At 43.8% G+C, this 24,737-nt stretch overlaps 1 protein-coding gene across 5 annotated transcripts in view; it reads left to right on the plus strand.

The window, feature by feature from the left end:
* EREG (epiregulin) overlaps positions 1-24,080 on the plus strand; it is a 30,277-nt gene extending 6,197 nt beyond the window's left edge. The window contains exons 1-7 of one of the 5 annotated variants that reach the window (XR_009958337.1): positions 4,508-4,950; positions 12,738-12,804; positions 21,251-21,334; positions 21,794-21,917; positions 22,498-22,644; positions 23,313-23,554; positions 23,653-23,724. Coding sequence is in view for 2 of the 5 variants with exons in the window: in XM_062575057.1 (XP_062431041.1) it covers positions 12,798-12,804; positions 21,251-21,334; positions 21,794-21,917; positions 22,498-22,644; positions 23,653-23,713 (423 nt within the window). In the remaining 3 variants the exon portion in view is untranslated. The other 4 variants (XR_009958336.1, XR_009958335.1, XM_062575057.1 and 1 more) reach the window with 4 other exon arrangements.
* The last annotated feature ends 657 nt before the right edge of the window (positions 24,081-24,737 follow it).

Here is a 24,737-nt window from a genome sequence, read left to right on the forward strand (position 1 = left end):
CACACACTCTGCTGCTGCTCTGAAATCTGCACTGAAATTGCCATGACCTCAGCGGAATCACAAGGAGCTTGGGGTAGCTGGGCTGAGTTCTGTGGCCTCACACCTTCCTCCTGACCCTTTCTTTCTAGTCTAGTGTGGTTCCTTTCAGATCCATCCTTCTTGGCCTAACCAAAACAGATGTCCTCTCCTTCCACCAAAACTCAGTGCCTGGATACACAAGGAAAATCCCTTCTCTGTGCAAGTGGTTCCCTTGAAGAGGTAGTAGGGGGAAGAGTGCAAGGCGTAGTTTTGTCCTGGTCCTGAGCTCTGCCAAGGGCAGAGTTTTACTCCACTGGTAGGAAGCCCTGAGAGGTTTCACAGAGTGGGGAGGAGAGTCAGAGCTTGCGGTTCTTGCTTTCTTCTTCTGTTAACCTGTGGGGCATTCACAATCATTTCACCTCTTCTCAGTTCATTTAAGCAGAAGGAGATGTCCCAGTGTGGGATACCACTCTAAGCTACTCCAGCACACTCTTCTAAGTCAGGTGCCATATTGAACTGCAGCTTGGTAAGTCTTGAGAAAGGTATTTAGGAAAATTCTGCATGGGTTTAGTTTGCTTGGTTTTTAAACCATTAAGCATTTGTGAAACATAGTTATTTAATGTATACACAGAAGGCTTTTTAAGATAATTAACCATAGAGATCCCACTTAGCTCTGGCCTAACTCCAAGCTCTGATACAGAGTATAGTAAAACCTTCGTTGACTTCGGTGGATACAAGCTTTGGTTACTTGTACCATCTGAGTCATAGGATATTTGGATATTTGTATGTTTTTGAGTGCCATGGGATTCTTAGAAGTTCCCATTTGATTTTCGAGTATGTACCACCATGAGAGCAAGATAGGAAGTGCAGGCCATATGCTATTCAGTAACAGCAAATTATAAATGTAAACATACTCTGTTCTAATATTATTAAAAGCTTAAAAAGCCTCTGGTGGGGGAGAGAACTCAAGGCTATTTGACTATATATGGACATAGTCTGGACAGAGCCTGCTGAAATCCTGGACATTTTTCTATCAACTTCATTAAGCTTTGGAGCAGAGTGCAAGTGGCTTATGGTTCCTGTGACAGAGAAGAACCCTGGGAGCATCTGTTGTGCTCAGGGCGATTCTGCCACTCCTGTCCATGCAGACGAAATTATAGCAGAATTAATGTTGCTAGTTTTGAATAATGATATGGAATACTATCTGAAGATAGTGGGATTTAGATTTTGTGTACTTTCATAGGATTTTCATACCTGCTGTCCGTCACTTAGGTATGTTTGTCATGCTTAGCATAGGATTGCTGGAGATTGCATACACTATCCATAATGCAAGTGAATTCCAGCTTCTCTGTACTGTATCTATTTATATTGAAAGAAAATATTACAAAGTCATGAGCCAAATTGCCTTTGTCATGAAAGGATTTGCATATGTTTGTTGTAAAATGTGCATTTTTTTGTTGTTATTTGCTAACTGTTCTAAAAACCTTCAATAGCAACAGTTTGGTCTTCAGACGTTAACTTGTGTGTTTTCATGAATGCTGATACTGCTGTTTGAAACAGTGCTCTGGAGCAATGCTTACAGCAACCAAAAAAAAAAGAAAATGAAATAGAATACGCCACCAAAAGGAACTTTACATGTCTGCTACCATACAGGTACAATTCCTTTTAGGCCAGGAGATATTTTCTGTGCTTTATTGCTAGCTGACATGGAAATACATAGTCAGACATTGACAGAGGCACCTTGTATTTATGATAGAAAATGTGTAATTTTAATATGCATGCCCTGCCTTGTGCTGTTGCAGAGCTGAGGCTCTGACTTAGGTGTCAGAGGTTTTGGAAATTTTGAACAGCAAGTTTGTCTTTTATTTCTCACAAAAATCTCTGTGTTAACATAGAGCTCAAGTCCCTGCATATTGGTATATGTGAAGAAAACCCTGCAGAAAACATCCTATTATCCTTGAAAGAACTTATAAAACCCACTGGCTTGAGAGAGAATCAGGCTCATGTCTGTTTGCCCTCTGTGAATTCTGGGAGTGTGGAGGTCTGCAGAGAGCAGAGGCAGGTCTGCAGGCAAAAAGAGGCAAGACCAGGGCCTGTGTGCAGAACAGCTCTTGGGATACCATAGCCTAAAGAATCCAGTATGTGGGTTAGAGAGGCTACAGCCTTTGGTGCTTGTGTGGGGGCTTGGCCAAGTCCAGTATGCAGAATTTCTGTCATCATATGTGTAAATGTTGTAGTACAAGATCAAGGGTAAAATAGCACAGGAGCACAGGAACTTGATGATGTTGAACGGAAGGCACAGAGACCTGAAAATCCCAGGCAGTGTGAAGTTTCTTAGTGTATGTGGAAAAGCCTTCAGAGGTTGGTTCTGACTAATAACTTCAGTTACCTGTGCATCAGCGTTACCAGTGATGCTGCTGACTGCCAAGGTAGCACCTCTTCTGTCTCCAGATGGAGCAGAAGTTGGTGATTCAGAGAATTTCTCATATTCTACATTAAATCTTTAGTCCGGTCATTTTCACATGTTAAATTCCCCCAGGGATTATGGCCCTATACAGTGTGCAGAGTGATAACTTAATAGAAGTAATACAAAATTACAACTCCATGTGGTTTAACACAGGTAACTTCCAAAGAAATCCAGGCATAGGTTTTTGCTCATCGCAAGGTATTAGTACAAAAGAAATTTGCATCTGCTTCAGGAGGCCTCATATTTCAGAAGCCTAAGCTCAAAAGTGGGTCCTTCGCAAACTGTGGACCTTCTAAATTCCATGTTGCTTTTGTAAGGCAAGAAGCTACTTGGGTATGAGATCTGAGCTACAAGATGCTTTGCCTGTGCTACAAGTGGGACAAGCAGCAAAGGGGAAAAAAGTGTGGCTTGATTCTCTGAGACCACTGTGCGCAGCATCCAACATGTCCCAACTTGAAGAGTGAATAGCTGTAAGGGACAGAGTGGTTGTCACATTTGGATATAATGGCCAGATGTATTTACTGCTTATAAATATCTCTTATTGGTCAGTTTTAAATGTTCATTTTCCTACAGCATGAATCTGAGTTGTAGCACCAGGAAAAGGAGTGTAGGGGGCAGTCCGTGTCTGACTCACGGACACAGAGGAAGTGATCTATGAGAAGGGCAGCAGTCTGGATCACAGGGGGGCACAGGTACAAGTCTCTGCTCCAGCGTGTGCATTGGGTAAGTTACATACACTGAATGTGCCTCAGTTCCCAATCAGAGAATAGCAAAGTAGCTACAGGGATGCCATGGAGGTAAGTATATTGAAGACTGTGAAGGCAGTTCATAGGTAAAACAGTGTTTTGTTCTTATGTTATGCTTGGCATCAGTAGATCTAAAACCAGCTCCTCCCTCAGCATGGACTGTCAGGGAAGCAGCCAGCATTTCAGCAGCCAGCAGAAATTGCACTGAGATTTCCTGGCCCTTCACACTGCAGAGAGAGGGAATGCTTCTCTGTCTCTGCCTTTGCTACTTGCCTCCCTCAACCCCGCCATCCATAAACAACTTGGGGGGAGTTTCAGGGTGTTATTAAAATTAATAAAGTGGTTTTAGGAATGTTTTGCTTCTCTGGAGCTTTCACAACATACATTAATAGAGGCTTTTGGCAGGAACAGTAAAGCAAATTGCTCCCACCCTCTCTTAGCGTGTGGTGAGCAGTGTCTCCCAGCAGCCACGTGACTGAAAGTCTGAACACAGCGCAGCTCCTGGTAGGCAGAGAATGCCCTTGTGAAACTTTCAGGCCTCTGTGTCCAGCACAGAAGCGTGAGACTTGGCCCTCGCGCACTCGCTTTTCTCATGACCTCTCTAGACTTGTGCAGTGCTCTGGAGCCGCTCATTTTGAGCTGCTTGGGAATGTTCTGTCACTAGGTTTGCATATGCTCAGGCCATGGCTGGCCGTAAGCCTTAATTTTGTTCGATTCTTAGAGCTTGCACCAGACTTTTAGGCATTATTGAACAGAGACTTTTGTGTTTACCTATCTACCTGATGAGGGAAAGGTAAGCAATTTTTATGCTTTAAATGCTTCTCATATCTCCCCAAGGGCATTTAGCTATCTCATTCCTTACCTGTAGATATGCTTGTAGTGGGTGTAAGTGACACAGTTTCCTTGTGCTTTATCTGCAAGGCAATCTGGAAATATTCCCTGTGAAGTCCAGCTGAGTTCATAGTGCAATTACAATGACATGCCTTATAACAGGTAGCATCAGGACTTTACACTACTGCTTTTTCCTTTCTATTTTAAATTTCAAAACTTGTATTCATTTTGTTTGCAATTAACTCCTTATTTAGATGCAGTAGTCTATGTTCATGTGCTGTTACTTAAGAGATGGGAGAAGTGGGCCCAACATTTCCCACTTGTGGTGGCAGCAGGAATGACACCAGAACTGCCTGTACCACTGCACTGGTGCATCCAAGGCTGCTCTTACGACCAGAGCAAAATCTGCTCTCAGTGGCTCAGAACATGTCAGAGCCATCTTCCTCCTTCTCTCCCACTCCTCTTGCCCAGGCAACTGGCATAGTAGCAGAGGAGAAGTAAATGAGGTTCTGTTCTAAGAAGACTTTCGTGACACCACCACCTCCGAAGTTATTCTGGGAAATAGAGTAAAATGAGACAAATGTTCTAGCTTTTCTTTCCCTGTGACACAGCATGTGACTCATATGCTTTTACCAAAGTATGGCAAAGTGGGAAGTATGTGTAGGGAGGGGAGGAGATACAGAATAGGGATGCCATGAAATGTAGGAGATCTTGTCTCAGTCTGCCTGGATTTTTGTTCAGGATAAGCAAGAATATTACTTACAAGTCCAATCCCTTTGTCTGATATATACTAGGACCATTTGAAGAAGGAAGGAGGAAAAAAAAAGAAAAAAAAACTTTTCCAAGACCAATGACCATTGGGGAAAAAAATCAGCACAAGACCACCAGGTGCCAGTGTGTGCTTTCTGTTAAGTAATTTTGATTTTATGGACTATAGTTCTCCTTAGCTGCTGTTCAGGATTGGAATCGGAGAAAGCAATGATGGTCACAACTATATCTGGGTTTGGAATTGGGAAGTGGGAGAGGATGGGAATGTGCTGTTGACAAAGATGTGGCTGGAAGATGAGCTATTCAGCATCTAGTGGGAGCAAGGGGAAAAGAATGATTTGTTTTCAGTGGCCCTAGCTAGTAGCTGACAAGAATTGCTACAGAACTGTGTGCGGCATCAGAGGAATGATCCCAAAGAAGAAGTGGCAAGGCTCAGAAGACAATACAGCCAGTATTCAGGGACAAAACTATAGTTAGGGGGCTGTCATAGTCTGCTAAAGGGACTAACGTAGTAAGCTATGCCCTCTTTACCTTTACAACTATCTTAAACAAGGACAATAACCTGGACTAGCTCAGAGAGACAGCCTCTTCCACAGCATGTAGGTTGAACGAGCATCTCTGTGGGCAAGTCTGATGAGGAGCCATAGAGATTTTCTGGTCAGGGGTTCAGTTGTGCTAGCACAGCTACATGAAAAAACAGTATAGGAGCTAGGGCAATCTGCTTACTCTCACAGAAGCATTAAAGTCCAAAGGGACAGTGTTAGGAGCTGTGTAATGCAGAGACCCCAAAGATTTGGTAAGAAATAGCTATAACTTCAGAGAGCACCAAGTAGCTGAGACAAAATCTGCTCTTTTACATGCATCACCTCTGGAGACCACAATGATGCATGTTCTTACAAGGACTCCCTCACCTGGCCAAGTGGTATATAAGGTTCCTGTTGAGCCAGCTCTATCTCCTGAATGCATGTGCTAGCACAGCCTGGAGTTATAGTTCCTTAAGGCACTTATTTCGGACCTAAGAACACACTGTCAGACTACTTTGCCTCTGCACTCCCAGCATTGGGTTATTCATGCGTGGATTAGGAGTGACACAACTTTGGGCTTCTAGTGTGCCCCCACCAAGAGTTCTTATAACAGTTTTTCTGTTACCTTCCAAACTGGAGTTTCCCTCTGCATGAAGGCAACTCCTCCATTCCACAGAGCTAGCCACCTCTTTTAAAAACATGTCACAAATCAGGGGTAGGTGTGCATTGCTTTTAATACAGTATTTAGTTCAAAAGAAACTTTCTGCCTCTCTTTTTAGCTCTGCTGAGATTGAGCGATGAGACAAGAGTTGTGTTAACACTTTTCTTGAAATATACTTTTAAATTTACTTCATAAAATTTATAGATTTATGGGCAGTTACCTTGTTATTGACCATCAAAACATCTATTCTGCAATACTAAAAGAAGATCCAAGAATTTTTTAGAGACAGATACTTCTTTGTATGTGTGTCTGCATGTGTGCATGCATGTGTCACCATCTTCATTAATCTAGAGGAGAAATTTCTATTAAAATTAAAAAAATGAGTAAAATGAAGCAAAGGGAACTCAGAGCAGTGCAATTCTCTTACTCTCTAGGAGAATGCTGAGAATTGTACAATGCAAGCCTATGGAAAATGTTGATAACAGTAATGTATTATTTCTTTGATTTATAGTTCCCCAGGAAATGCTTTAGAGATGTCCTGACTCCAGAACCAATCTGTACAAGTTATGAACTAGAAGCACTGGTACGTACAATTAGAGGCAACTGTTGTGGTCAGTAACAGTTGTGCAACGTTACCAGTGAAGTTTTAGTAGACTTATTACAGATGGGCATATATCAAACTGGTGTCTTCTGAGCTTGCAAATCCACAGCTGATGGGTCTGCAACAGGATATTTACAAATTGTTAATATCCTGTTTACAAAAAAACATGTAAACAATTGAAAGCCATTACCCAAAGGTCTCAATGTTATTTAGAGCTACGTAAAATACAATTCCAACATTTGCAGTGCAGTCAGCAACTCTGATGATATGTGACATAGTTAATGCATACGGTAATCAAAACTGCCCCAATGTAATCAAATGCGTGCTGCAATGTGCAGTGCATTGCATAAGAATGCTCTAGAAGAGAAAATAAACAGACTTCCATAAAGACCTCCTTTCAAGTGTGCCCTTTGAAAATGGTTGATTTGGAAAGATGGGCAATTAGCTTTGTATACAGCAGCCTTTCTGGGAAATCTCTCTCATACTCCATGAACAGGAACATTACGAGAAGAAAAAGGGGGGAAGGATCAGAAGCTGGGATAGAGGCAAAAGAGTCGGACTGTGTTCTGCATGTGTCATTTCTGACACATTTCCCCTGAGTACAAGCCAACTCCTGTGATAACTTTGGGGTTTGGTTCTGATCTCAGGTTGCTTGTATGCTTAGCTGGGCAGGATAGATTAATCCTGGTGTTGGTCTGGAACATGAGTGTGATGTGTATGAAGGGGTGAACTCTGCCACAAGCATGCATCAAGTCAGTGGCCAAATGTCTCTCATCTTTGGCATCTAATATGAAACCTCTCTTTTGGCTCTTTTGTAAAAATTGGTCTTCAGGGATTCCTATTTTCTGCAGAAGTCCTTAGAGGGGCTGTTGTTATTTAGGAGTTAGATTCAGGGGTCTAACTTGGGTTAGGCAACTTTAGCTAATGTTTCCCTGAGTAGATTCCATTTTTCCTCACTCCTTTCCCAATACATATCACACATGGCATTTCAGCCTTAGCTTCAGTTCACATTGAAATTACCATAGCCTTATCCACAGCCTTCTTTTTCATGTATAAAGGGCATTCCCTGCATTTCCTGGCTGCAGGAGTGTTAAGAACTGTCAACCATAGGTTTGTGATGTTCTTAATTTAATAGCCAACACTAATCTAATTAAACCCAGCCCTGGCCTTTGTCCTGACCCACTCCATTTACACCTGTGCACTCTGAGAATCATAAAGGAATTCTCTTGCATCTCTTAAATAGCATCAGGCTGCAGGAAGCAGCCTGGCAGAGGGGGCAGGTCTGTAGATGCCACACAAAGGAGTTATCCATGGAAGTGTCACAGTCAGCTGACCAGCTATAGGCATCTCACCCTCAGGGCTTTCAGTTGACGTTACAGATTCCTCTCCTCCCATCTCCCACGCACACAACAAGCTACCGGCACCCTCCCTACCCATGGGTGGAGAGGTGGGAACCTGTGGCGTAGACCTAGGTCTTTGCTCCCTCAGCCCTTGGAGAAGCCTTCAACTTTTTGCTAAGAGAACAGAGCAAACATGCAGTGTCTTTTTACCTGAGGAGGAATCTAGATTGCACTTCCAAGACTGATTGTGGGGCAACCAGCTCCGACCAGAAAATTGGGGTCTGTCTCCTTTTCTGGTGCCTGGCAGCAGCCACATCTGCAAAGGGTGGGAGGAAAAATCTCAGGCAGATGGTTTCCACATGTCATGGAAATACCTCTGCCCTTTTCAGCTCCACAGATGCCTGCAGTATTTTCCTGCAGGTCCATGCTGGTACCTAGCCCATGACCGGACTAACTCATTCCTTTCTTCAGTCTATGACTGTCTCTCTAGGTAGGCTGGATATTACAGATGATGTTCAGACCATGGATGGGAGGGTAAGGTGACCAACAGAAGATTTCAGGATACTCTTGTTCATTCCCAAACCAAACCCTGGAGGTTTCTGCACACCATGTGACTCGTAGTTGGCTCTCAAGAGTTGGTAATACTGAGTTCACTAGGAACCAAAGAGTAGAGAATACTATAGAAGAAGGTTGGGCCCACACAGCAAAAATAGAGTGGAAACATCTTACTATGTGTTGCAACCCCAAAGTATTACCAATCAGCTACTCTATCTTTCTAGTTGAATTTCAGTAAAGTGTGAGCGTGATATGAATGGACTGGCTCCTACCTAATGCAAAGCTCAGCCCAAGGGAGTACCACAGTCTACTTTTGCTCAAGTTGTGGGGGAGCTTCATTGTGGACCCGTGTCCTAATGTGAAATATGACTGTAGTAATGAGTTGAGCACCCATGTTTATAGGTTCCCTGGAGCAGACTGTCTCATCACTGCTGCATCACAACAGCTAGCACAATAAAGGCCCAATCTTGACTGCTTTTTTTTTTTTTTTAGGGGGGTGACTACAGTAATAGTAAGGATTAACAGTAATTATAATAGCAATAGGAGTGTCCCATGATGCTAGTGGATGGGGGAATTCCACTAACTGCATCTGCTCCTGTGCCTAGCACTAGTTACCAGGCCAAACAAATACAATGTGGACCTGTAACTTTTTCCTAGATTCTGTTTCTGGAACGTGTGTTAGCTAAGCTGGTTTCAAGTGAATTGTTGTTTACTCCATCATCCCCAATGACACATTCCTCATGTCGAAGGTGCCCCAGCTCCTGCTGCACTGTCCTGGTAGCAGTGCGTGGCCAGTATGAAGATGACAGTCTGAGTCAGAGGCCAAAATGTGGAGTCTGTGGCAGGCTGAAGTCTCATAGGCAGTATAGGACCAGGAGCACAGGACAAGACATAGCTTGATGCTGCTTCTTCCCAGACTGTAGGCAAAGCACAGGAACTCTGGAGGACTCTGAGTATGCTTACTGTAAGCAGGTACTAAATTAGAGTTTTGAGACTGGAGAAAGGTGAAAACACCTGAATGGACCACAGCTTAATACCTGCTCAAATCAGTCAGCTCCATGCATCTTACTTCTGGGGGATCTGCTCTGAGAACAGGGCTGTCTAGACTCTCCAGCTCTGGTGGTTATATTGGCCACCTGTCAGGGAGTCTAAATGCTGCACCCAGCTGTATGCATGATGAACCTTCACAGAGGGCAGTCATCATTATATCTGCATGTGGTTATATCTTCCTGTGGTTAAAATATATCCTCTTGGAGAAATGTAGTCAAGAGAAAGCATGTGGCCACGTTTATGGAAGGCCATTTTAGCCAATGCAATCTCGACTTAATGCAAAATACTGTTGAGGAGATTAATTTATGAAGTCCAAAGATGTATTGATGAACTGACAGTTAAAGGACAGGTGTTTTTTCCAGCTTTACTTGCTATCTGCTATCTGCTATGGGGAAAGCCATTTTTCTTCCACTCTGCTCCCTCTCGTCTTAACAAATGAATCATTTGGAGAAAGGGGAGGCAATTGCTAGACATACAGGCAATGATATAGGAGGGACTTAGTTTTTTGTCCCTTTACCAGAGTACAAATAAAAAGTTTGCAGAGGTTCATTAAGCAGTAGGAAAAGGCAGAAGCCAAGGAAAGTCTGAACAAATCGAAAAGGTACAAAACCCCTTGGAGGCTGAGAAATCATTCCTCATGGAGCACCAAGGTGTAATTAGGAAAGGGAAAACACCAGCTGAGCATTACAAAGCTCTTCATGCCAGCAAGATGTGTTGGGCCATTGAGGAGTTGCCCAGGGGAGAGTAATGGAAATTTCATACCAGCCAGCAGAATGAAGCTTTAAAACTGCCCTGTAGGCAGCAATGTAGCATGAACTGGAAGATTTGTCTGCCTTTTCATTCCCATTTGGGGAATTTGCTCCTTTTCCATTTGAATTTCTGGTTAATACTGAGCCAATGAGTTGGCTAAGAAATCAGTGCATTTTGGTGGGGTTTTTTTGTTTTGTTTTGTTTTTTAAACAGCAAAAGATCTGTGTTGTTGAATAGTTTGGTCTTTACTCTTCATTTACAGGAAGAGGTCAGCCACTTTGAGCCTTGGGGCAGCATTTTGAAATCTCATAGTTTACAGTAAAGCCTGGCTGTTTAAGAACATTGGGCCTAATTCATACCTCTCATATGTGGCAGATTTGAAGCTGACCTCTGTGCGGCATAAGTTCCGCACGAGGTGTTTCCTTATTCCATTCCCTCCAGACTAATTTGTGGTCACATGCAAGTCCTGTGCTCTTCGCCATTTAAGATTTTCGTACGTAATACTGATCTTCCGTAATGCAAATAAAAATGTTGCCTAATGTATTGCTCCACTTAGTCTATCCATCTTTCAAGAGAACTTCTGAGAATGTCTGATACATTGCAGTGAAAACTTGCAAACGAAAATTTGACTTACACATGTCCTGAAGTATGTATTCATGCTGTTTGAAAAATGCTGGTTGGTTTTCCAGGTTACTTTTTGTTACCTATTTGTGTGAAGAAGTCCAGTCCTTCATTGAAACACTAGGAATGATTTTGTGCATTTTCAAAAATACTTCCTAACAAAAAGAGGTTCATTTTGAAAATAGATGCCATTCTTAATGGACAAAAAATTGAAAATCCATACTCAAAATGGCAACATGTAAAACTAGATACGAGTCCTACAGAAAGCAGCTAAAGTAAGTAGTAGACACCTGTCTTTGATAGATTTAGTTAAGGCATACATAAAGTGACAGTTCATTACTATGAATGCAGCTGTAGTCTTTCACGGGAAATCACTGTGAGGAAAAGTCTTCTCAAGCATAGAAGAGTGTACATTTGACCTGTATTTTCCTTCCTAAGTTGGAAACGGTATTTTGTTCATATGATTAGCATATCATTGACAGATAAGCTAATAGACAAACTTCAGTCAGTAACCTTGAAATTTTCACTACTTTGAATCTGCTGCTGTCTGAAAAAAACAAAGAGAAATACTTGTGATATTAAGAGGGATTTAAGCACTAAATGGACCTGAGTTGAGGCTATTTATATTTTAAATAGAGGTTTTCTTTAAAGATGGTCATTAAACCATCTGAAATTAATAACAGCAAGTCTTCTGCACAAATTCTTAAGCTGTATGCAAATATCTTCATCACACACTGTAAAAAAGATCCTGAAATGTCAAAGCATTCTGGGGGCTACAGGCTGGTCTGACGCTAACTGGTATAGATCCATCATTAGCTTCACTTGGGTGTGCCACTTTACCCCAGCTAAAATTCAGGCCACTGGCAGAAATACACCCATGATGCTCTATTGCCCAATGAGTGCTACCTTTCAGCATTGTACAGACATGTCACTCTATACTCAGACCTGTGGGATGCAATGAATCTGACTTACTATGAATCCAGCGGTGCAGGAAGGTACTACTCATTATAAATAGCCACTTGGAAAATTGGCTCTTAAAATGTGTATCAGCCTTGTTCAAAGAGGCAAGCTCCATGTGGAGGATAGAGAAAGGATGGTGAAATCTGTACGTGGGGATGCCTGCTGAGGTATGACATGCTGTGAGAGGAAGAAAATCACACAAAGATGAAGCAAAGATGTTTTTATGATAATTGCTTTCCACATATTTAAAATCTAACAGAGGAAATTCCAATGAATTGATCCAACTGTGTCAGGAGTTACATGGTGTCTGGATATCGGTACAAGACTGTAATTAAATGCTTTCTTTCAGAGGATAAATCAGGTAGGAATTTAAGGGTGAAAATTGTTATGATGTCGTAAGTGTGTAGAAGTGCTGTAGTGATGCTGCTTTTGAGGCATCCTGAAAAATCCCCATGTAGAGAAATGCATCACTAATCATTGCAGTTCCTTTCTTTGCCCACTGTGATTCCTGAAAAAGCAGGTGATAAAGTTCTTAAAAAGGGAGATCAGCCCAAAGAGAGAAGCAACACAGTCATATGACATCAGAAAAGCTACCATCTGCTAACATTAAAGCAGCAACAGGGTTATATGGGGGTAAGCCAGGGCCCTAATGCTAAAGGAAGAACAAAAAGGGGATTTGGAAAAAGATTCAGGCTGTATCATTATTTGCAGAATATCAACTTATAACGCTACTGGCACGCTGGTCTTTATTGTGCCGATCTTGCCAATTCTCATACCAATTTGGTAATTAACAGATTGTGTTGACATATAATCCCATAGTAACACTGCTTTTTCCATTTTTTCAGGATCACTGCACTTTTGTAGGACCTTTTTGCCTAAGAAACTTCTCTGAAATAAGATGGAGTATGATTTGTAAGTACCATATCTGTTTCAAAACTCCCTGAGTTAATGTATTTATTACCTTGGACCAGGAATCTGAACATGAAAATATGTTAGACTGTAAACTATCATATTCTGCAGTATCTTTCATAGTTAATCTTTTTGTATCGATAGCCCCTTATAAAATGGAGAAGCTATGAATACTTGAGTCATCAACTATTAAACTACACTTCGCCAATACTCGCATTCCTTACACAGCAAGATAGGCTTATCAGTTCTGCAATAAATTGGGTATATCTCCTTGCCTTTTCTGATGATAGGAAAAGGTAAAGCAGTGGGGGTTTTTTTTGCTTTAAAGGGATAAGAAATAGCCACTGGTTTTGAGCAACTTGTTCAGATAGGAGGTTTTTTTTTTTTTTTTTTTTTTTTCTGTTTCCGGCAAATTCCTAAAGTAGGGGTTTGGGGGTGGTGGTATCCCTCAAATACCAGATTATGGGATAGAAGCCAGGGCAGGAGAAGGCCTTGCCTAATGCAGTCACACAGCACACTGGTTTCAGCAAGGTGCATGAAAGGAATAGAAGCATGCAGTGGGAATAAGCAGACTAATGCCTAGGCAACAAAAGGAACTGTTAGTACTAATAACTGGCCGTGCTACTGGGCTGTGATGATGCCAAGCATGGAAGGGGCAAGGAGGCTTTAGCACCCCCTGACCTTGAGGCTGTCACTGCAGGTCAAGGTCTCTGGATGAGGTGCATTCCTGCGGCCTGTGCTGGAACTTAATCGACCATTTCAGCCCCTAGTACTGAGGTTCCTGGCACCAAGATGCTTGTGCCTCGCGAGGATCACTTTAGAAATGTCAGGAGATGGGAGATTAGAAAGGGCAGCACGTTTGCAGGTCTTTTTTAGACCTCGGTTTACGTGCAAGCAGCGTTCACGGCCACATGACAGCCCCACAGCACTTCCCACAGAGAGCCGCAGCAGGGTGGACCCCGCTCGCGTCGAAGTCTCACACCATTACACCTGGCGCCGATGGGTTTAGGGCAAACAGAAGCCAACGCTGCCGACGCTGTGCAGTCAGTCATGGGAATCCACGGCCCCAGGAAGTCCCGGGTGTAAGTGCCACGGTTGGATTCCTTTCAACGGACAGGTAATTTTATGGCCACGAATGATATTTGCAGCAGTGTTTGCCAAAACAAAAATAAAAGCACGTGCTCCCAGGGCGGGGGGGGGGGGAGGGGGGCAGCCAACAGCCGCAGGCCTTGGAAAGGAATTTGTCCCCATCCCCGTCCCCCTGCCCGGCCCCCGCTTTGTGCCAGGCACCCAGTGCCCAGTGTCCGGCACTGAGGCCCAGGCGGGCCCTTGGCAGCCTGGTACAGGGAGGAGGGGTGCGGGGGTCGCCCTCGTCGGGGGGCCGAGGCCGGCCCGGCCCGGCCGGGGGCGGCAGGGCTGGTGCCCGGGAGCGGCGGGCAGGGAGCGGCGAGGCCGGCGCCGGGCACCTGCCCCGACCCGGGGTTTCATCACCGCCGGGCGCCGCCCCGCCTCTCCCGGCGGCCCATAAAGGGCCGCGACGGCGCTCGGCACCCGGCACCCGTCGCCACAGCGCCGCAGCCGCCCCCGCCGCAGCCCGGTGCCTCCTCGCTCGCTCCCTCGCTCCCTCCCTCTTTTCCTCCTCCTCCTACTCCTCGCCGCGGGGACCATGGACTCCAGCTGCATGCAGGCTCGCAGCCTTCTGCTCTTCCTCGGTGAGTGCCGCCGTGGTGCCCCCGTGGGCGCTGCGGCTTCATGCCGCCGCGGGGCAGTGGCACCGCACAGGGAGGCAGCAGGTCCCTGCTGGGACCTCCCGGGGCCTCCTGGCACCACTGCCTGCCTGGGACAGGGTGGGATGCGGCAGCTGATGGGGCAGTGCAGGGTGCAGGCAGAGCCCAACTCATGGGGCTGGGGCACTCAGTTCTTGCTGAAAAGCCTTCTGCAAAAGGGAGGGTTAAGCTTGCCTTCAGGTGAAGGTGACGCATTTCTTCTTTGACATGAAGGCATGGGCAGCAATGGGTGTACCTGGACGGCTGTATGACAGGAGGAACAGAGCTCCTGGGTTTCGTTCTCAGATTGCTGTGCAACAATAGGACATGCCATTGCTTGTTCAGTGTTCAGGCTTGACCCTTAAGTGAATGAAAATGAATAGCTGCTCCTCTCCAGCAGCACTGTTTGGTCAAGGCAGCAGGATTTGTTCTCTGTCATATTGTCCTGTTTTGTCTATAGTCCAGTGCAGCTTTCACCCAGACCATGCTATGGGTGAGCTCAGCAGGTAAATCCCCACAGCAGTGGATACTTCCTTCTGGAAGCAAAATAGGTCATGGCCTCTCTTCACTTGACACTTCTCCACCTGCTCACTGGGAGTGTGTTACTTTATTGCATCAATATAGGCTGCCTGAAAGTCTGAAATGTACACAGGTATTGTTAAGCCTGGAGCTTAAATACTCTGTGAAGCAATGACTGATCCTTGCCTTGCACCTCTGCTGGATGCTGGTAATGGCACACAGTGATTGCTGCTACCTGCCTCTTTGAGGTGACTTAAACTGTGTGGCAGGGAGCATGTGAGCCAAGGCTGGTCCTGGAGCACTGACATGGGCTATTGTAATGACAAGATGTATTCTCACATCTGCAGTGCTTGGCTCAGAGGCTCAGTCCATGAGGAAACTGTTGCCAAGCCCTCTCTTGGGACAGATGTTCCCTTATCTGCTAAGCCCACTTCAGCAAGAGTTCCTGCCTTTCATCTTGGCTGGGTATTTCTGTAATAGCTTATGGGTCAGTCACTGTACAGCAGCTTATTTTGAGGGTCAGTGAGTTAAACATCTTGTAGCCTGTGACTCAGACATACTTGCACAAAGTTGGCACTGAAAGGAACTGGTAGGGCTTAGTGGATTTGAGTATGGATTTATTTATTTCCGGGGCAGGCATAAAATTTAATAGCAAGGGATAGATTAGTCATAACTAGATGGCCTCATACATAGTGGTATAAGTGCCTGACTTCCTTTCCCTCTCAAGTCAGTAGTCTTAACAGAACCAAGTGCTCTTGGCAGAAGCAGGGAAGATTCTAGCTAGTATTATGTTGGACTTAAGAGGTTCACCACTGAATGGCTGAAACCTAACTGAGGTGAAACTCATTGTCAGCTTCATATCCTGGGTATCCTGGGCTTGAGGGCTGCACAGCAGAAAGGCAGTGGGGAAAGAGAGCTGTCACTCAGCCCGAGGAGCTGTAGCACTGTGCAGGGCATTGGGAGGATGTGGGAGTGATGGAGCCAAACCCAGATCCTGCTTCTTCCGCAGATTAGTAAGGAAGCCTTGGGCAAGAACTGGTCCTCATGTCTAAGCAGTTGCTTTAAAGCTGCTTAAATGGGGAAGACAGGCCTTGGATCCCCAAACACACTGGGAGCTGTCAGCTGTGGCTTCCTCTGTCAAGTGTGTTCTGACCAATAGCAAGTGGGCTGAACACAAAGGTTGCTGAGCCTGGAGATAAGGAATTGTTCAGTGGCTGACATATCTGGGCACTAACAACAATGAGTTTCTGCTTCTGTGGTGTAGGGACCTCTCCCCCCTCTGCTGTGGAGCTAGCCCCCATGCATGCCATGGAAAGTAGCCCGATTCAGGCGTAGGAACAGTGGTAGTGTTGTGAATAGGATAACTGATGTGGAAGTCTCCATAGGGGTGGAAACAGTACTGAGATGACTGAGTACACATACTACATAATTATCTCTATGTCTCTACTTAAGGATATGTCCTGGCACAATACCCAAGGTGATCTGCAGGTCCACAGCAATACCAGAACCTTAGTCTTTCAGGACAGGCTGGTGTTTTCAGGACTACCTTAGAGTTGACCTTGCCTGGCTGTGGGCCTCCATGACTTCAAGTCTGCAATTCTGAAGTTATGATTACAAAATGCGAGATGGGGAAACCTGGATATTCTTTCTAGAAACATGTATAGACATTTCTGTCCTGTTGCCCTGAAGGTAACTGATCTGATCTTCTTTCAGTGTCCTCGCTTCTGGTGTCTCCAGTTAGAGAATAGGTTAAACAGGCAGAGACCACAAAATGATTGGGAGAAGTGGTAGAAAGGACTAATAGCATCTCCTTTCACATGGGGGAGAAGAGCAGCCTGTTGTATGTCTCATCTCACGAACAGGAGTGTCAAGCCTCTGCTTTGCTTGGCATAATCAAGGAGCCAGACAGTAGGTACATCCTGCCTGAAACATCAAGCAGAAGTTAGGTGTTACATCCAAAGTGGAAGGATGAGGAGCTGTGATCTGAGGCAGTTAAAATTACCTTGAATGACCACTTCCCCTTTTGTAGAAAACATGCTCGTCCTACATGGATGACCTGAACTCCAGAGATGCTGTGGTTGATATGAACAAGAGAGCTAGTGCACAGACAAATCCCAAATAAAAGTGAGCTATTAGTGAGGCTTTTCCAGGCAACTCTACATTTCTGTGATCCTGATCTAGAACAGAACCACCCACCCACCCTTTGTATTGCCAGAAGTGCTTGCTTTGTCTGAGATGGCCTGCAAACTTCTGTGGTTTATTGTATGGCTAGCTAAGGAGGTTAGTAATGGAGAGATATTGAAGGTGATGCACTAAAGTTAAGTGATGATAGCAGTGATGCCAGTCAGGCATGTCCTGGCATGTCCATCACAATTATGTGATGGAGATCCACACTTAGTTAAAATCAGCTGAGATTCACCAGGCACAATGTCACCTGGACACTTCTGCACTTGGCATTGCTTTGGAAGTACAACTGAAGTTAGAAGTGTAGGTGCTACCTCCATAGTGGAGGGACCACAGAGATGCCAAATGCAAACTGGCACCAGGGATTCTTCCTCAGGTAAACTAGTATATGACTAGTGATCTTAGGGAAAGGGAAAAGGAAAGGGAAAGCCAATTCAAATGATGATGGGACCCGAGATCTCTCAGATTACAACAAAACTCCCAAATTGGCCTTTAAGTTGGTGTAAAATTTGCCAGGGGACTAGTTCTCAGTTACATACATCATGTATGCATCTCTCATCCTTCATTCTTCACACTCTTTCTGTAATTGGAAACAGTAGCTGACTTTGAATGGCTGAACTCTGATGATGAGTTCTCTGATGATGGCTGCAGGAAGCTAAGACAACCAGTGTTGTCCCTTATTTTTCTTCTATCTTGTGTAAAAGACCCAGTAAATAGTAACATTACTATTCCAGTAAAGCAGCTGCTGCTGTCAGTGTTAGCCTTCCCGTAATGCCAGACACAGTATTGCACTTGCATTCTGGCAGTATAGCAGTAAGTGTAGAATTTGCATTCCTGTGAGGCATTAACAAATATCCACCATCTCGTTGCTGTTATCTCGTACTCTGTAGAGTGTTTGCTTAGTGAACAGTGAAGGAATAGAAATGTAACTACCTCTCTCAGGTTCCGTGTTTGATACACATCGCTTGATAACCATGTAAGGAAAGGCTCTCCTTGCCGTTCCAGAGTGTGGATCCCTTATCCTTCCACAGGATCCCCCTCCCACTGACGTCAGAGAAATACGTGCATGGGGGAAAGGGCAAAATATAACAGTGCAGAACAGGAAGAACTTTGCCCGAATGCAGAAAACACTTTTGGATGTCAGCAAATATCCACACCTGCACTCTTAGGCTTAGTGTATTTGGCCTGTGTGTCTGCAGTCGAAGGAGCCTATCAAGCATGCATGGGTGGAATGGGGAAAATCTTCTACCTTGTATGAGGTGGTGTATTCTAATCTGTCCTGTAGAAGTGTCTTGAGTTCCGGCATTTCCTCTCTAAGGACAGGTTCAGTTGGAAGCTGGTCCTTCTTTATGGAGCAAACATAAAAGCTGACCTCTTACATGTGTCTGGCCTTGAGTTTCTTAAATGTAAAAGCCACGTTCTAATATCTCTTGAACTAAGAACTTGAGACTAGAGAATAACTGCTCAAATTACATTCAGATCAAAGAGGGTGGCAGGCCAAAACCAAGGTATCAAAAGAGATCTTCATTTATCTTCTTCCATCTACTTAATAAAGAACAACAGGATTGGATGTCTCCGAAACATCTAGCATATTTTGGCTTGATTTCTGTTTGTTATAGTTGTGTTGGCCCCAGATCAAATTCTGCCATAGCCTATCAACAGAGGTGACAGCAGCAGTATGTAGGGAACAGGAGGGAGCCTCAGGTGACTGACTCATGCGTGTCAGAATTCCAATATCCTTCTTGCAAAAATGCCATGTTCCTCAATGTGTCAGAGCTGTCCTATCCTACAGCTGCTCACCAAGCTGCTCGGGGAGCCTCTTGCTCAGCGGAGCACTCCTGAAATGCCCTTCTAGTTCCTGGGAGGAGGAACCAACTCAGCGAATCTGCTTTGCCTCATGTCAGTTGGGGTACCAGGTCCCTGACCAAAGCTTAAAGCCTGAAGCTGTAGAGCAGTAAATGAACTGTAAAGGTCCGTTAGATGATGGCCTTATCCATCAAGCACTTTAACTTTCCTTCATGAGATTCAAACTGGCTTTACTGAAGTGCATTAATTGCTGCTCCTGGCAGAATCTATAGTGAATGCAAAGTGCTGTGAAAAATCCCACCCTGAAAGTAAACTTGCTGGTTCTGCCCCATCTCAGTGAAAGGCAGATCTTGCTGAGTCATCCAAACAGAAGTAGATGTCTCATTTACGGTCTTCTTCTACAGGTCAAAATTCTTGTATCATTGCTGTGTTACCATGGTTCTCACTTTGGCAAACCTAGGCTTTGTCCTTTTTTCTAAAGCTCGACAGAAGTTTGAGTTATTAGCTTTGCAAGAAATGTGGTGCAGAGGAAGGGAAGGGAAGGGAAAGGAATTGTGCTTAAAAAATAAAATGTGTCCCTTTAAGAATGATATTCTTGCCATTCTTACATCTAACTGAAATAAACTTTAAAGGAAGTCTTACTAATTATCCAGAAATGGATGAGCTGCAGAAAATCCATAAATCACTACTAGATTTAACACTGAGATATAATGAAACTTTCTAATAACTAGAGTTGAATTAGAGTGATAAAGAAATTATGAAGGCACACTCCCTCCATTAGGCATGCATGACCTGACAAGTTAAGAGAGGCAAACAGCCCAAAGACACAAATTACAGACTTCAGTGGAATGAGGCTGATGACTAAACAGTTCATGAGCAGGTTAGTTTGTGACCACAGCAGGAGTGTTAGCCAAGTGGATTTCATGGCCAGCTGGAGCAAACATTAACTTTTCATCATAGGGTAGCCATAAAGCTAGAAATACTTGTGACTAGCTTGAAATCCTGTTTGGAAATGCTCATTTAGTGAGCGGAATGTCTGAAAACTGTGCCTGTGTAGGGTCTCACACAACCTGAAAAACATCAATATACTTTAGAAACTAAATTCTCAGAGAAGGAGAGTCCTTGGTCCCCAGTGTAAGGCAGCTGGCACTTTGGGCACAGACTTCTCATCATGCATGGCACAGACCCCTAATATTACTGGTACCCATTATCAAACCTGCTGAGCAGTGGTCTTGATGATGAACAGTTTAGGAGTGAAAGAAATGTAGCTGTTGTCTCCTGGAGTTGAGATGGGTGACATTGGCCCAGGATCTGTAAACTGGACAGCGCCTCTGAGACCCAGTGACTACATGTAAAGGGCTTAGTACCTCATGTTAGCTATCTGGGCAAGTGCACGTTTAGCTGAATAACTCTCAGATAAGAGAGGGTATTAGTGCAGGAACTGGCCAGCCTTTCAAACTGGTTAGAGCATTAGAGGGCTGAAGCCAAGCAGCTTTTGTGTAAAGCCTTCCCAGATCTGTTTGTAGTCTCTAAAGCCAGTGGTGGGCCACTGAGCCTGGCTCAGCTGTGACCCAGGGTGCTGAGCTGCCAGCCACACTGACTTGCTGAATCCTAGGAAATCATTTCCCCTAGGACTGCTGTTGATTCAAGTTCTTGATTTTTGATCACAAAAACTCTTCTGTTGTGAATAGAAGATTGCCATACCTAATTGTGAGACCCTGAGCCCCTTGCATGGGGACTGTGCCAGGCTATTTAGAATCTGTGTTGGGATCTAACCACATAGGCAGGGTTGGACCAAATTCTGCCTCTCTTGTTGACCTATGCAACGTCTCCAAGCCCATTCCTGCCTTGCCTTACTCAGAACATCTGAGAGGTGGTCATAGACACAGAGTTTGTTTCATCTCTGTTGTATGTTTGGAGTTTCTATTTCAGACCTTATTTCTTATTTCTTTTTTCTTATTTATTTCTTATTTCTTTTCAGACCTTATTTCTGCCTTATATGAGAGAGGCAGCAGATCTGAGATGTATATATATTTTTTTCAGCTTACACTAGGTTTTGTATTAAGGTAGAAGGTTCTGCTCTTCTCTTATTAACTTGAAGACTAGACCAGCTGGAATACAGAGCTACATTTAACAAGTATCTTGTTTTGACTCTTCTTTTTATTCTCTTGTAGGTTATGTATTGCAAGCAGTCCTGGGCACAACAGTGATTCCATTATGCACGCCTGGTGAAATGGACAACTGCACGACAGCACTAAGTAAGGATACTCTACAGCTCTCTTTGCAAATAACAAGCCTGTGGTTCCTGTCTTCCTTGGGCTGGCAACCTCACTGAGGTGCCCCAGGAAATGACTTTCACTGTAAGAGTAAGTTACAGTTCAGCCACACTTCCAACATCCTGCAAAGTGCTTGCTGTTGTTGCACAACAATCATCTTTTAGCCTGTATTTCCTTTAATATTGCTTCTTCGGCAGAAGAGCTGTCTTAGATGAGAATACTACTGTAAAAGCAGAAATAGCTTGTGTAAAACTCCTTGGAGAGTCAGTGTAAATGTAGCTTAGGAAAATCCTCTCCCTGTTCAAAAGGCTTGCCTGTTGCATTGTCTACTGCATTGGACAATTGCTGGTATCTAGGCTGCTAGCTGTACTTGTAAAGCAGTGTTTGGGAAATGGAAAGGCAGAAGAAAGCCGATGAGATGCTAACCAAATCTGTTTACAGTTCAGACAGAGAACAGTCCGCGTGTGGCTCAAGTTGGAATAACCAGATGCAAGCCTGAAATGAAAGACTACTGTTTCCATGGACAGTGTGTGTACATAGTGGATTTGGACGAACACTATTGCAGGTACGGACAGGATGCAATGTGTCTTGTTAAAATGAACTCATAAACATGATCTGGTTTTGACCTCACTGATACTGATGTTTACCTGGAACACCAATCCAGCATGTGATTTAAATTTTCACAAGGACTTAAACAGGAAGAGTATATCTATAAGAGGCTTCAGCTGGATTTAGGCAGATATTAAGCCCATGTGCTGGCTGCAGTGAAACTTGTGCGAATCTTAGACACCTGAAATTAGTCCTCAACCCAGCTTAAACACAGGACACTCATTCTGATGTACCTCCCCTATTTTTCATCTGTATTAACAATAGTGCAAGACTGAGAACTCGGACAAAGTAGCAAGATCTCTCCTTTGATTCAGCCTGTGAAGTAAAGACCCCGTAGGCTTTTTCAAGTGTATTCTTCACTTGAAGGATTTACTTCCGTTTCAAGAACCATATGGATTTCAATTATCCTAGTTCAAGTTGCTTGTCTGTCAGGAAAGAGCAGGCCAGCGGAGGGTAGGATGCCCCCAGGAGTTTTGTAGAAGTGCTAAATTATAACACTTTGGGAATGTGTCTAATTCTGCCTTTCTTCTGCTCAGGTGCGATGTAGGCTTCTCTGGTGTCCGATGTGTGCATTCAGAACTTGTCAGACAGCCCCTCAGTAAGGAGTATGTGGCACTGACAGTAATCCTAATCCTGCTTTTCCTCACCGCTGTCTCTATTGCAAGCTATTATATCTGCAAAAGGTAAGAGTCTCTCTTCATGGCTCAGGAAGGCAAGTCAGTTGTGCATAATAAGATGTCCACTGAGGACCTCCAGTTAGACAGGGATATCCACACTCACTTGATTGCATGGAGATCAGTTTGATATGCAGGCCTGCTGGCCTGCACTTAATGAAGTGATGCAAAAAGTAATGTACTGTGTAGCATACCTCAAACCAAGCATTATGCTATGCCTAGGGAACACTGCCCTCAGATATCCTTTGACCCTGTCGGAGGATTATATCTGTTACCCTCTACAACAGACAAGCTATCTCGAGGTAAAGGAAAGAACAGATACAGAACAGGAAAACTAGTTCCTTCTCTTGGTAATGCCATTTTCCTAGTCAACAGGAACTGGAGAGCAACTAGATGAATATTGGATAACTTGCTTATCTGCCATATTACTGTGGTGACTAAGCCATATCACTAGCATTTCCTTATCAGCCTTACCAAAGAGGACAGCAGTCTTCTCCATTAACAGACCTGAAAGCAGCAAGAATCAGTCTTCATGCTAATAACTCTAACTGTAAGCTGCTGTCAAAGAGCCAAGAAGGTGGAACAACTCTGCTCTTTTCCCACAAGGCGGGAAAGCTCGGCTTTGCAGATCTGATAGCTAGACAGTAACTGCCTTAACTCCTCTTCCCTACCTGAAGACTTTGTGAAACATCATCTCAAAACAGAAGATGGCCTAGTTTGTTAGGGTGTTTGGCCCTATTGCAGGGAAGGGCCCAGCAGGATTTCTCAAAGACAAACCTACTACCTGCCGCAAGACTTTAATGCAGATGTGAAGTCTTCAGTGAAGAGCTGAGAAATGAGACTCTGCATCCAAGTCATCTTAGAGCCCAGAAATGAATGCAGACAGCCTAGCTGCTAGAGTTAAAACAAGCACAAGGAGGTTATAGTTTTTTTTCTTCCTTTCCCCATCTCACTCCCCAGAAAGCCATTTAGGATGGCTGGCTTTCCAGAACTAACACCTCTCTCTGCTACTTCCAGGTACCGAAACAAGAAGAGACAAATGAACAGCAGTGAATACAAGGAAGTTGGCACCCTGTAGGAGAATCCATGGCTTCATATGGTGTTCTGTTCATCTAGACAGACTCAGTGGCTTCCCATCTATTTAAATGTTATTTTTATTAATATTTACAATATTTATGTTCTCTTAAAAATTTCAATTGTTTTGTGATCCAATCAGTATAGGTCAAGCATTTTATTTTCAGTGTTTTATTTTTTTATTTAATAGTATTTCTCAATGAGAATCCTACATAAGTGGCTCTGTGGGATAGAGATATATTTTTGTAACAGTTCATCTTCTTGCCAGTACTATCTGGCTCAAACTCCAAAGAGTAATTTTATATTTATTCTTGTGAATATGCTGAAAACAATTTTACTCCTTGAAATAAAAGCTCCAGACCAAGTTAAAATGTCTGTGTGGTCTACTCAATGTGAAAGTTACATTTGGCACGGCTGAGCAGGATGTTTCAAGTCCCAGTAGTTAATTTGGGAGAGAGAAAACAAGTATCATATTATCTCTGGTAATATGTACCAATACATCTCTGTTCCAATGAATGTAGATACTAGCTGGCATAATTTGATGGAGATATAAAGAAGCAATGCAGCTGCTAGCTTAATCTGTCCAAAAACGTATTAGGAGTCAGCACTATGGATCTTGGCTCATCCTTATGATCAGTAACATTATGCTGGATATACTTTGGATTACAGCAGGGAAGTGGAAGTTGATCATTCTCTGCAACTGAACACAGTAACACATCCCAACTCAGGGTATGAGCAGCTATAGGAAAGTCTACAGCTGACAGAAAGAAAACTCACAGAAAAGGTACCAGCACCCCAGTCTTCCCCCTCGTTCTCCCTATGTTTGCTCCTGTTGTGCCTCTATTGGGAGGAACTTTGAAGTATATTAATTGTTAATCAGAAGCAAGTCAAGTGAAGTAATCTAGTCATTATATGAGTGAGGAACCATGTTTTTCTACTACTTCACCCAGTCTGGAACTCTTAAGCACTTAATGCAGATATTTCATTGGCCTAAGCTAGTAATAGAACAGCCCACCAAATTTAGCTGC

This window comes from Rhea pennata, chromosome 4, assembly GCF_028389875.1.
Source record: "Rhea pennata isolate bPtePen1 chromosome 4, bPtePen1.pri, whole genome shotgun sequence".
Classification (NCBI taxonomy): Eukaryota; Metazoa; Chordata; class Aves; order Rheiformes; family Rheidae; genus Rhea; species Rhea pennata.